The sequence below is a fragment of the Priapulus caudatus genome, unplaced genomic scaffold (genome assembly GCF_000485595.1).
Source record: "Priapulus caudatus unplaced genomic scaffold, Priapulus_caudatus-5.0.1 Scaffold1826, whole genome shotgun sequence".
NCBI classification, from domain to species: domain Eukaryota; kingdom Metazoa; phylum Priapulida; class Priapulimorpha; order Priapulimorphida; family Priapulidae; genus Priapulus; species Priapulus caudatus.
The window spans coordinates 12,949-25,333 of record NW_014578887.1 but is presented as its reverse complement, the minus strand read 5'-3'; the positions used below and the strand labels follow the sequence as shown (position 1 = coordinate 25,333).

The 12,385-nt window shown below is 42.6% G+C and overlaps 2 protein-coding genes across 2 annotated transcripts in view; one reads left to right on the top strand and one right to left on the bottom strand.

The window, feature by feature from the left end:
• The window catches only part of LOC106817677 (E3 ubiquitin-protein ligase HERC2-like), a 15,852-nt gene extending 10,824 nt beyond the window's left edge, over window positions 1-5,028 (top strand). Inside the window, exons 3-4 of the mRNA XM_014822361.1 lie at window positions 114-326; window positions 5,014-5,028. Of these exons, the coding sequence (XP_014677847.1) occupies window positions 114-326; window positions 5,014-5,028 (228 nt within the window). The remainder of the gene's footprint in view (window positions 1-113; window positions 327-5,013) is intronic.
• A 2,074-nt stretch (window positions 5,029-7,102) lies between these two features.
• On the bottom strand, window positions 7,103-11,102 carry LOC106817680 (F-box only protein 36-like). Its single transcript, XM_014822366.1, has 5 exons — window positions 10,979-11,102; window positions 9,898-10,003; window positions 8,647-8,819; window positions 8,271-8,405; window positions 7,103-7,799 (listed from the first exon to the last, which is right to left on the bottom strand). The coding sequence occupies exons 1-5, from the start codon at window positions 11,078-11,080 to the stop codon at window positions 7,680-7,682; spliced, it is 636 nt and encodes a 211-aa protein (XP_014677852.1). The 5' UTR covers window positions 11,081-11,102; the 3' UTR covers window positions 7,103-7,679.
• Window positions 11,103-12,385: the final 1,283 nt, after the last annotated feature.

Here is a 12,385-nt window from a genome sequence, read left to right as displayed (position 1 = left end):
CGGTGGTGTCTATATCTGTAGAGCTGTGGTCTGTGGGTAACTTCCCCCTTGCTCCCTCCCTAGCTACCTACAACCCTGTCTAACCCTGTAATGTGGTGTCCACGTCTCTGCAGGTGTGTGGCAGCCCAGACATCTCTATCACGCTGCTCAAGTCTGTAGCGACGTATAAGGGAGTGGAGGCGTGTTCATCGCTCGTCGCGTGGTTCTGGGAGGTGATGGAAGAGTTCTCCAACACCGAGCGATCGCTGTTCCTGCGCTTCGTCTGGGGTCGCACGCGGCTGCCACGCACCATCGCCGACTTCCGCGGACGCGACTTCGTGCTACAGGTACGTGAGCGTGGCGGGAGTTCAGTGTCCTCTCTCGGCAGTGTGCACTGTGTAGGTTTGTTGCATGATGGGGGTTTGTTTATAGATTCTCTCCCTCGGCAATGTGTGTGGTTGATGTATATGTTCGCATGGTGGGAGGGACGGTGGAAGATTTTGCTTGCGAGTTCGAACTAACAGTTGATCGATGAAGTTGTTGCAGGCATTTTTATTATTACCAAGCAACTTTACTCAACTATTTTGTTAATTAACAAGGTAGTGTATTTGTGATTAACAAGTTGCCTTAGTTGTTTTAATTGAAAAGCTACCAAACTTAACTATTGTTGTAATTACAATAATAAATAATAAATATTAATTCCCTCGTTACACATTACGCACACACAGCAATAAGCTTCTCACCTATGAGTCTACATCTGCATGCTATATGCCATATGATGTACAATATTCACGTCGAGTATGTGAATACCCAGCAGTTATGCAGGCACCAGTGATTGCACGCGCGCAGTAGCTGATGGTATAGATGGTAATGCTGTGAGCGGGGCAGTGGCGTGTATGTAGCACGTAGTACACGCTCTGGCAGCCGTGGTAGCGTTGTCTTTAACCTCTGATCTCTCTTCTATAATCTCAGATATCTCTTCTATAATCTCTGATCTGTCTTCTTTAATCTCTGATCTCTCTTCTATAATATCTGATCTCTCTTCTATAATCTCTGATCTCTTCTATAATCTCTGATCTTTGATAATATCTCATCTTTTCTTTAATCTCTGATATCTCTTCTATAATATCTAATCTCTCTTCTTTAATATCTGATCTCTCTTCTATAATATCTGATCTCTCTTCTATAATGTCTGATCTTTCTTCTATAATATCTGATCTCTCTTCTATAATATCTAATCTCTCTTCTATAACCTCCGATATCTCTTCTATAACCTCCGATATCTCTTCTATAATCTCAGATATCTCTTCTATAATCTCTGATCTATCTTCTATAATCTCAGATATCTCTTCTATAATCTCTGATCTGTCTTCTTTAATCTCTGATCTCTATTCTTTAATGTCTGATNGTGATCTGATGATGATGGATGATGTGATGATGAATGATGATGATGTATGGACAGTCGAGAGACGATCACGGTGAGAGCGTTGGAGAGTGCATGTCGGAGAGTATAGCAGCGAGGGCTCGTCGACCTGATACGACTGATCGCGCGATTGATGTCGATGATGATGATGATGATGATTGAATAGATGACTGATGATGATGATGATGATTAATGATGGTGATGATGAATTGATGAATGAATGATGAATAGGTCAGCATTGATGCTTGATAGATGATGGTCGTGGAGAGAGCACGTGAGAGTGGAGAGCTGATGTGGAGAGTATTAGACAGACAGCGGACTGTCCCATGCATACGACTGTGACTCGCGCGGCGATGAATGATGAATGCATGATGATCGAGAGATGATGATGATGATGATGCATGATGATGGTGATGATGATGATGATGAATGATGGGTGGAGCGAGCAGTGAGAGTGGGCGAGCAGTGATGTGGAGCAGTAATAGACATGATTGCAGGGACTCGTCCCTGAGTACGACTGATCGCGCAGATGATGATGATGATGATTGCATCTCGAATGGAGCTCAGTCATGAGGAATTATGCCTCGACTTGTCGTAGTCGTGGCGAATGAAGATGAGTGTCGGTCAATGTCTCTGAATGATGATGATGATGATGATGATAGATGATTGATGCATGATGAATGAATGATGATGATGATGATGCATGATGATGCATGGGGGGGGGGATGGCAGAACGAGAGTGAGAGTGGGGAGAGTGGATGTGGAGACGTAATAGACAGTTTGAGGACCGTCCCTTGAATAGCGACTGATCGCGCGCGATGATAGATGATGATGATCGATGATGAATGATGAAATTGGTTGATGATGATGATGATAGATGATGGTGTGGAGCGAGCAGTGGAGAGCGAGGGAGGTGATGTGGAGACGCTATAGAATAGGAGCAGACTCGTCCTGATACGACTGATCCGCGTGATGATGATGATGATGATGATGATGATATATAGTAGATGATGTAGATGATTGATTGGGATTGAATCATGAATGATGATGGATATGATTGATGATGATGATGATGTGTGATGATGATGATGATGGTGTGAGAGCACGAGCAGTGATGAGTGCGGGAGAAGTGATGTGGAGAGGTATAGACAGTGAGGGACGTAGTCCTGATACGATGAATCGTGCGCTCAGGATGATGGATGATGATGGATGATGTGAATGAATTGGATGATGAGGCATAATTTGTGATGATGATGGTGTGGAGACTTAGAGTGGAGTGGCGTAGGTGATGTGGAGAGTATGACAGTGAGGGAACTCTGTCCTGATACCGATGATCGCGCGATGAATGATGATGAATGATGGATGATGATTGATGAATGTATGGATGATGATGATGATGTTTCATTGGATTGATGATGATGATTGATGAATGATTATGATGATTGATGCATGATGTGATGATGATGCATGAATGATGATGATAGATGATTGATGAGTGGTATGATTGTTGATGATTGATGATGATTGATTTGATGATGATGACGTTGATTGTAGATGATGATTGATGATTGGTGATGGTGGTGCGAAGACGAGCAGTCGAGATGGGAGGGGGCATGTGCGAGTATAGACAGCGAGGGCACTCGAAGTCACAATGATCCGACTGATCGCGCGAATTGAATGATGATGATGATGATGATGATGATGATGATGACTGCTGAATAATGATGATCGATGATGATGATGTGGTGGAGACGAGCAGTTGAGAGTGGCGAGAGTAGGATGTGGAGAGTATACGAAAAACGAAGAGGAACTACGTAAACCACAATAAATACTCGAAGAACTGAACAGATCGCGCGATGCATGATGATGATGTATGTGACTGATGATGATGAAAGTATGATGATGATGATGATGAATGTGATGATGATGGGTTGGGAGAGCAGAGTGAGAGTGGGGAGAGTGGATGCTGGGAGAGTATAGATAGCGAGGGACATCGTCCCCTGAATTAACAGACTGACTCGCGCGATGATGATGATGATGCATGATGAATGTGTGAATGATGATGATGATGATGATGATGGTGATGATGATTGATATGATTGATTGGTGATGATGAATGATTCGAACGGAGTGGTAGAGACGAGCAGTGACGAGATGGGCGAGACGTGAGGTGAAGAGTATAGACAGCGAGGGGACTCGTCCCTGATACGATGATCGCGGCGAATCGATATGATGAATGATGATGAAGATGGATGATGATGATGATGATGCATGCATGATGATGATTTGATGATGATGATGATGCATGATGCGTGGGACGACGGCAGTGAGCAGGCGGGGAGATTGATGTGGGAGTACTTATACGACAGCGAGGGACTCGTCCCATGATACGGATGATGCAGCGATGATGATGAGTGATGATGATGATAGTGGAATGTATGATGAATTGATGATGATGATATGATGCGTGGATGAGTGGGATTGTGTGGAGCACGGAGCAGTGAGCAGTGGTGGAGAAGTGATGTGGCAGAGTATAGAGTAGCGAGGAACTCGTCTGATACCGACTGATCGCGCGATGATGATTGATGATTGATGATGATGATGATTGATGATGCATCGGATAGATGATGTATGATGGATGATTGGATGATGGTGTGGAGACGAGCAGTGAGAGTGGGGAGAGTGATGTGGAGAGTATAGACAGCGAGGGACTCGTCCCTGATACCGACTGATCGCGCGATGATGATGATGATGATGATGATGATGATGATGATGATGATGATGATGATGATGGTGTGGAGACGAGCAGTGAGAGTGGGGAGAGTGATGTGGAGAGTATAGACAGCGAGAGACTCGTCCCTGATACCGACTGATCGCGCGATGATGATGATGATGATGATGATGGTGATGATGATGATGATGATGATGATGGTGGTGGAGACGAGCAGTGAGAGTGGGGAGAGTGATGTGGAGAGTATAGACAGCGAGGGACTCGTCCCTGATACCGACTGATCGCGCGATGATGATGATGATGATGATGATGATGATGATGATGATGATGATGATGATGATGATGATGATGATGATGGTGGAGACGAGCAGTGAGAGCGGGGAGAGTGATGTGGAGAGTATAGACAGCGAGGGACTCGTCCCTGATACCGACTGATCGCGCGATGATGATGATGATGATGATGATGATGATGATGATGATGATGATGATGATGATGATGATGGTGGTGGAGACGAGCAGTGAGAGTGGGGAGAGTGATGTGGAGAGTATAGACAGAGAGGGACTCGTCCCTGATACCGACTGATCGCACAATAGATCACTTGACGCACCGTGTGACGGATTTTGAGATTAGGCGTGTGTTTGTTTGGGCGGATCATATGATACGAATCACATGGATCCATTGATCCTGTGAATTGTTTTAGTGGATCACTGATCGGGATCATAAATTGTTGACGCTGCTAGCGAGGTGCGTTCGAAGGAGATCCAATATGGCGGTGCGCGACTTGGCCAATCACTGCTTGTTGTTAGTTATGAACTATTCTGTGATTGGTCACAGCAACATGTGATCAGTTTGAGGCACGTTGGCATTTCATTTGGGCAGATACGGATCAAGTGATCCTGATAAAATGGATCCATCCCAAACAAACACGCTCCGTGTTAGTGCTATCTTATGACACGTGTGAAATACTTTTTAAAACAAAGTAGAATTAGAAAAGCATCCCTGTAATCTGCCAAATAGCTGTGACATAAAAAAAATTACCAATGTATCTTAATCACTAATAGTATAACCATGATAACACTTGCTTATTTTTCACAATCTCGCTTAGTGCCATTTCGCAGTGTCAAGAAGAGAAACGGAGTTGTCGACTTGCTCATTTTTGCTTATTAAGCTCGGTGTGTGACTGCATGTATATATTTTTTGTGTATATATAATTTATTTAGCATCAGCCCAGATGTGAACAAACTCACGTTAGCAATCGTAAGATGAGAATTCCATGTGATATTATGTGGATGGTGGCTATTCAAACTACAGTAGTGCCTCGTAGTGGCTTCCACCCCCACCACTACACTAGTACGTATTGTGAAAGGACACATGTATAGATGTATGGCTTTGAGTCGTGATACATTTGGCAGTTTTATGATGTGCAATATTTAGCAAAGTTGTAACAAATACACGCATTACATTGCTGTTACGAGGAGTCAGTAACAGGTTAGTGTAGCTACTGCACAGTATCAATCTGTACTTATACATGTTATATCACGAGGTATGTTTTACAACGAATTTGCTCTTTGCCTCGCTCATTAGAACCTTGATTAGTACGTTTTATTGAAATAATCACGTTTAGTTTTAAGAAGTGTACCTGAAATTATTATAGTGTATGCATACACTTTGCGTGAGCTTTGAACTTTTTTTTGTTAATTATTGAAATAACGTTTACATTTCAGTGTGATAGGTTTGATCGATATTTATGCATCCCCGAATATCGTGGCAAATTTCTAATATTAGACCATTGTTACACCCTGATAATCCGTCATACGTCCTGGAAAACCCGCGTTTTGTTCTATGGATGAAGGAATTATTCATACCTTACCAGTCATGAATAGACTTGTGTTGTGTACCAAAAATAAATTAAAACCGAGCTATTTTAAAGCTAAAAGTAGTTACTGCGTTTAGTGTTTGTACGTTGGTGCGTGTGCCAAGACGATTAAACAGTGCAGAACAATAATGCTGTTTCATAAGAAATGAAAAATTAAATCAATGTGAGTAATTAGACTGTGAAGGTCACGATGGGAGTATGCACTATGCAGGGACATGCTGTGTATCGCGTGTCTGAGTGTGAAGGTCACCAGGCGTGTATGCAGGGACATGCTGTGTATCGCGTGTCTGTGTGTGAAGGTCACCAGGCGTGTATGCAGGGACATGCTGTGTATCGCGTGTCTGAGTGTGAAGGTCACCAGGCGTGTATGCAGGGACATGCTGTGTATCGCGTGTCTGAGTGTAGACAAGGTAGCTTCTGTACAGCATACTACGTGGGTTAATGCACGGGGTGGCTCACAAATTTAATGATACTCAGAGGAATTATATGCTGAAGTCAATTATTGCTCTCATTAAATCCCTGCTATTTAAAAAGCTCGGTAGTTACATACAAGTCGTAACTACATGAGACGATGCTTATAATTCCATAATTTGTTTAAATCAAGTATTTGCCAACTGATATTATAACGTGCAGTAAAGTGAGTCTTGTGTTGTAAAGTTGATCTGTTTCTGTATTTTCTGATGTTCATATACAGTACACAATCTATTATCCGAAATTTTGAAAATCGAAGCTCCGAAAACCTAAAAAATGTTCGTGGAGGTCGTCTGCACATGAAAGCTTGTGTTTGGCTGCACAAGGTTCACTGCAGAAATATTAATGTGTTTGGCATTACTCATACATATTGTACTGTACCGGTGCAGCACTTGGCCTCTAGAAAATTTGGGTTTTAGTATTGGCTAGTTGCAGGATATACCTACGGTATCTATATCTGTACTGTACTACCATTCCGAAATCCGAAAAATTCCGAATTCCGAAACGTGTGTGGTCCCAAGGGTTTCGGATAATAGATTGTGTACTGTACATATATTCTTCAAGAAAACAGAAGCTACATCACCTAAGGTTTCTAGGACAAAATCACTAAGGAAGCAATTATCTTTTTTTATAGATTATGTATTTTCATTTCTAGTAAATGTCAAGAAATGACATCCAACCAAGTTTCACAAAGTGCACATTTTTCTAAAAGTTATTTAAAAAAGGAATACTTTCATAAACATAATAGCAACATCTTGGATAGAAACAGAGCAAGTGTTTGGAAGACTAAATACAACATTTGGAAGTTTTTTTTATAAAACCATGTGATTAACATGTTTAAAAAAAAATATCAAACTGGACAAGCATAAAATTCTACTAGCACCTAAAAGATTTTTTTTCACGTTTTGCACCACCAGCTCCTCTGACATTAACATCTCATCATCCATATCACATCTAAAGACCTAAACATATGTCATTCTAAGCACCACATCTGAGTTAGTCTTCAGAACCAGGTAAGTTTACGAATTCATTCACAGATATGTCGCACGGCTCGATGTCTGTGAGTTTAATCTATATAGCGAGATCTATATCATATTTACTATATAGCGAGATCTATATCATATGTACTCATTTTTGAGATGATTGCATTGGCATCCGTACATGACCGACTGATGAATCGTGATTGGATCGAATCACACTAGATGGCAGCAGTGTCTACGTTGTGGTCGCCCTGGGTGATGAAGGTCGTGCTGCTCATGGAACCAGACGCCATGTCATCAAAGCTGAACCGGCGTCGCTTCTGCTGACTCAGCTTCACCTGCAATCGTTAATCGTCGCTAACGAGCAGCACGCGGTGCAGCTAGCGCCCTCTACCCTCGGCAGGCGCGACGGTTTTGTTGGCCGAGACGAAGGTTCGGCGTGGGGAGAGTGAGGTGGTGTGATGAGAAATAGATGAGAGATAGAAGGGCACTGTTGTTGTTGGCTGGTTCCATGAGTAAAGCGCGTCATCAGTGAATTTAGATTTTTCAGGATCTGCTCTCGGGGACGAAAAATGCCAGTTGCACATCAGCAAAGTTTAATGCTAGCCTGGCAAGTCTTCCCATAGCAACTGTGCAAGCTATTTCTTTTCAAAAACCTTCTTTCAAAAGTCTGTGAGAGTGAATTTTTGCTTTGGATTACAAGTTTAGTGGTTATAATTGCTAGATAACCCAGGTTTTCTGCAACTGCGCTTTATTGCACTTACTTTGCTGATATATGGGCATGCCTCACCTTAGGTACCTAAACTTACCCTCAGCTGAAGTTTATTAGTAAAGAACATATTTCTCCAGCCCATCTGTTTAGCAAGCGACTCCACCTCTTCTGTTACAGGCTGGTTAGAACTTCTGTGATACAAGATGCTCCAAAGGTCGTCACTCCAGCAGATCTGTCGAATACAAGTCACAACTGTTGATAATCGACCAATTGAGACTATCGACCATGGCTTGTGCAGTTCTTACAGGTATAGTCAAGAATACAAATAGTCTGTAAAAATAGCAGCTGCCCAAACATAGCATTAAAATGCATAAATAACTAACATTTCTACACAATAACGGAACTTTAGCAATATGAGATCATGCATGGGAGATATTACATTGAATTAATCGGGGGGAAAAACACCTAGATACCTCTTGAAACTGTTTAGATGTCTGAGCAATCTTGCTAATGTCCGGCAGGTCCAGTAGCGAGACTACGTGAAGGAGAGCGCGTCTCGGGAGGCGACACAGGTAGTCGATGTGACCCTCGACCAGACCTTTCACATACTCCAGCATGTTGTTTCCAAACACTCTCTTGATCTCGTCTAGGATTACGCAAACGAATTACACTATCCGTCTGAGCCAGGTAAAGACTTCTAGGGCTCATAGGGTCTATGTCCACCAAGGTACTATCGGAGGGTACCCTGGGTACGGTTCGATATATCGGAACGTACCCTGGTAACTATCTGATATGGTTAGGGTTAGGGTTAGGGTTAGGGAGTAGGCGTAGGCGACTCCCTAGACTCGTTAGTGGAGTAGGCGAGGTACGGTCTGGCATATTAGATAGTACCAGGGTACGTTACAATATATCGAACCGTACCCATGCAGGGTACCCTCCGATAGTACCCTGGGGGATATAGACCCTCTCAGCACTACTAGGTCATCGTTAGGATGATCATTATCTAGATCATCAAGATCACTAGGATGATCATTACTAGGTCAGTCAAGTTGGAACAGTTGATGTGATTTTCACGTGTGTCATATTATCAACTTTTTAGCACTGGGTTACTAAGCAGTGTTGTCAACATGTCTTATCGTAATGTGGTTTTGTTTACCTGCCTATCACTCCATGCAGATAGGTGAATTAGACCCAGTGCACTAATTGTTACAATTAGGCACACGTACATGATTTATACGTTATATGCCTTACAAATGTTCGTAGGCCCCGTTTCTGAGACATAGATGTGCAGTAACTAGAAATTAGAATTTTTTTATTTTGTTTGCGTTGTGATCACATATATATTACATACAAGGGTATGGGCTTATTTATGAATATGGAGAGCATATATAGCTGTTAGTGGGGGAGAGCTATCATTTTATTTATGTACCTGTAATTACCTGTAATTTTTTTCAGGTAATTATCTTCTAAATTTGGCATGAGACTCATTTATCAGATCGTCTTATAAGCCACAAAATATGGCATATTACATCAAACACGTTTCCTAACAAATCTCATCCCTGCTTAACACTGAAATTTCTCATAGCTACACAAATCATGTTATTAACATGTATTGTATATGGCATAATGATAAACCTTCTGAACAATTTGAAGTTCAAATATGAGCCACATACATTTCCATAGAATTTAGACAGGAGAAACTGTATCTATAGTGGATTTCATACTTTGAATTCTTTCATCGTCTAAGAAATCTTCATAATTATCCTTTAATTCCCCTGGGTAGAGCTTCTCTTCATTTCGAAGCGAGATTTTCCACCACCTCCAGATAACCTGAAATTAAAAGCCATGCCAGCAAATAGCATGAATTTCCATGCAAAGTTGAAGATTGCACATTGCTACCCCTTGAAAACGTTAAAATCATCCGGGCAAGTAGCTCTAGTACTATAGCCCGCGTATAGTTGCCGCAGGCCTGCAGCAACTGTACGCGGACTATAGTACTAGAGCTACCGGGCAAGCAGCTTCTCTGTGTCCCAGGTTTTGGGCTTGAAGTTGAAGCAGTTAGTTAGGGAGCTAAAGGTATGCTTAAATAAATTGATGTTACAGCGAGTGTAACCCGACCAGGCTGTGTGACTAATGTCAATATACACACAATATTGTATAACGGTCTCCTAACCCTAGCAAAGACCGTTTCTTGGAGCTACAGCGAGTGATGAAACACCAAAAGGAGATGAAGAGTACTGACTGATGCTCAAGGGGTCGTTGTCGTATCAGGTACTACAGATATGTACCCGAGGTACATTATGTATACACAAAGTGTACCAGACTTGTACTACAGAAGTGTACCCTAACCCTAACACTAACCCTAAACATACCTCATATAAAAATATAAACATAATACTAAACAACCTAAAACTACCTCGGGTACATATCTGTAGGGCTCAGGGATAGAGAAGATGTCCAGTCCTATCTTATCAACTAACATCATCTGTACTGTAGCACTGTAGTACCTGATACTACAACGACCCCATCTGCCTGACGGACAGTACTGAAGATTGAAGTGTAGTCCGAGTTTCCTCTGACCAATGCCCACACCGACGATTTTTTATAGTGAGTTTTGGTGGTGATCACTGATGATGTGGTGATGGCACTGATGCGCGTGAACGGTGAGTGTACTGTGTACAGTGTAGGCCTTGCCGCCTACACGCTACAGGCTTATCATTAATTATTGACGAATATTGTGGAATACTTTTATTATCAGGCCTGTCGAATTAACATTGTAAAAATCTGAATACAGCTATACATAACCTCGTCATTTGTCGTAATGTACAGCTGACAAAAGTCTTTTGACGGCGCGGGTGCTTGATCAGAAGCATCGAGCAATACTCCGTCAGGTATTAGAGACGCCATGCTGTTGCTATGATACTGAGGCGGTAGGTCATCGTGGACGGGACGTCCGGCGTGACGATACTAGCGACACGCGACGACAAACTATACTGAAGTTTATTCATTTTCTTTGGATTGTTTGTGCTCTTTGCAGTTTTGGAGTAAACAGATGCCTAATAATAAATTTAAATCGCTCTAAAATCATCGAACAAAAAATATAGACGGATTCTAACTAGACTAAAATTACGTGTTTCCCAAAGTAGGCGGGGTCGTATACAGCTTGGTATACAGTACTATACTGTTGTAGCGTTTCGCGTCTCCCGGCGACACCCGATGGCGCCACCGGTCCACACTTAGTGACTATCACCAGTGCACTTATATCAACGCTTGATATAAGTGATAAAGTTGATATAAGTGCTCTGCTATGACTATCATACAACCTTAGGTATTTCACTCACCTGTTGTGCCCGGAGGCGTTGAATTACCCGTATCGTCGTCACCCGGACCCCGCTAGCCACTCGAGCTCTTCAAGGCTACTGCGCTCTCACAATAATCCGTTCTATAGGGGTATACCGTATCATAGGGTCTATGTCCCCCAGGGTACTGCCGGAACGTACCCTGGTAACTATCTGATATGGTTAGGGTTAGGGTTAGGGTTAGAGTTAGGGTTAGGGTTAGGGTTAGGGTTAGGGTTAGGGTTAGGGTTAGGGTTAGAGTTAGGGTTAGGGTTAGGGGATAAGTGTTAGGGTTAGGGTTAGGGAGTAGGCGTAGGCGACTCCCTAGACTCGTTAGTGGAGTAGGCGAGGTACGGTCCGGCATATTAGATAGTACCTGCAGAACATATAAATCACGTTGTTTTATATGCTCTGGTACCAGGGTAAGTTCCGGTATACCGGACCGTACCCAGGGTACGTTCCGGCAGTACCCTGGGGGACATAGACCCTCTCAGCGGTAGTATACCACCCCCACTACCTGCTGGTGCTGGGGGATTACCTAGGGGCCTCAGTCTGGGACACTCATCACTGATCTCTACTATACTAACGTTAGTACCTATAGTAGAGATCCGTGGGGAGTCTGGGGACACTTTATTATTATGAGAGTAAGTTGAGTGGAAGCTTTTAGGGTAAGGTAGCCCGACCTGGTTCTGAAATAAATGTCAATACACATTTGTTTTCGATTGATAATTTTTAATTGAAGCTAAGGGTAGGGTATAGGTATTGGGTATGACGGCCCCACGGGGACAGTAGTCACTCGTCATAAAGAGGCAATATCGGGTACACATTACAGATTCATACGGGAAACGGAAAATTAATCTTATGTAAGCATACA

Coding starts and splice junctions, on each gene's coding strand:
- LOC106817680 (XM_014822366.1), bottom strand. CDS start 11,080: ATGGCGTCTCTAATACCTGACGGAGTATTGCTCGATGCTTCTGATCAA. Junction 10,004..10,978: donor ACATTACGACAAATGACGAG/GTTATGTATAGC, acceptor TTTTAATTTCAG/GTTATCTGGAGGTGGTGGAA. Junction 7,800..8,270: donor CTAATAAACTTCAGCTGAGG/GTAAGTTTAGGT, acceptor TAACGATTGCAG/GTGAAGCTGAGTCAGCAGAA.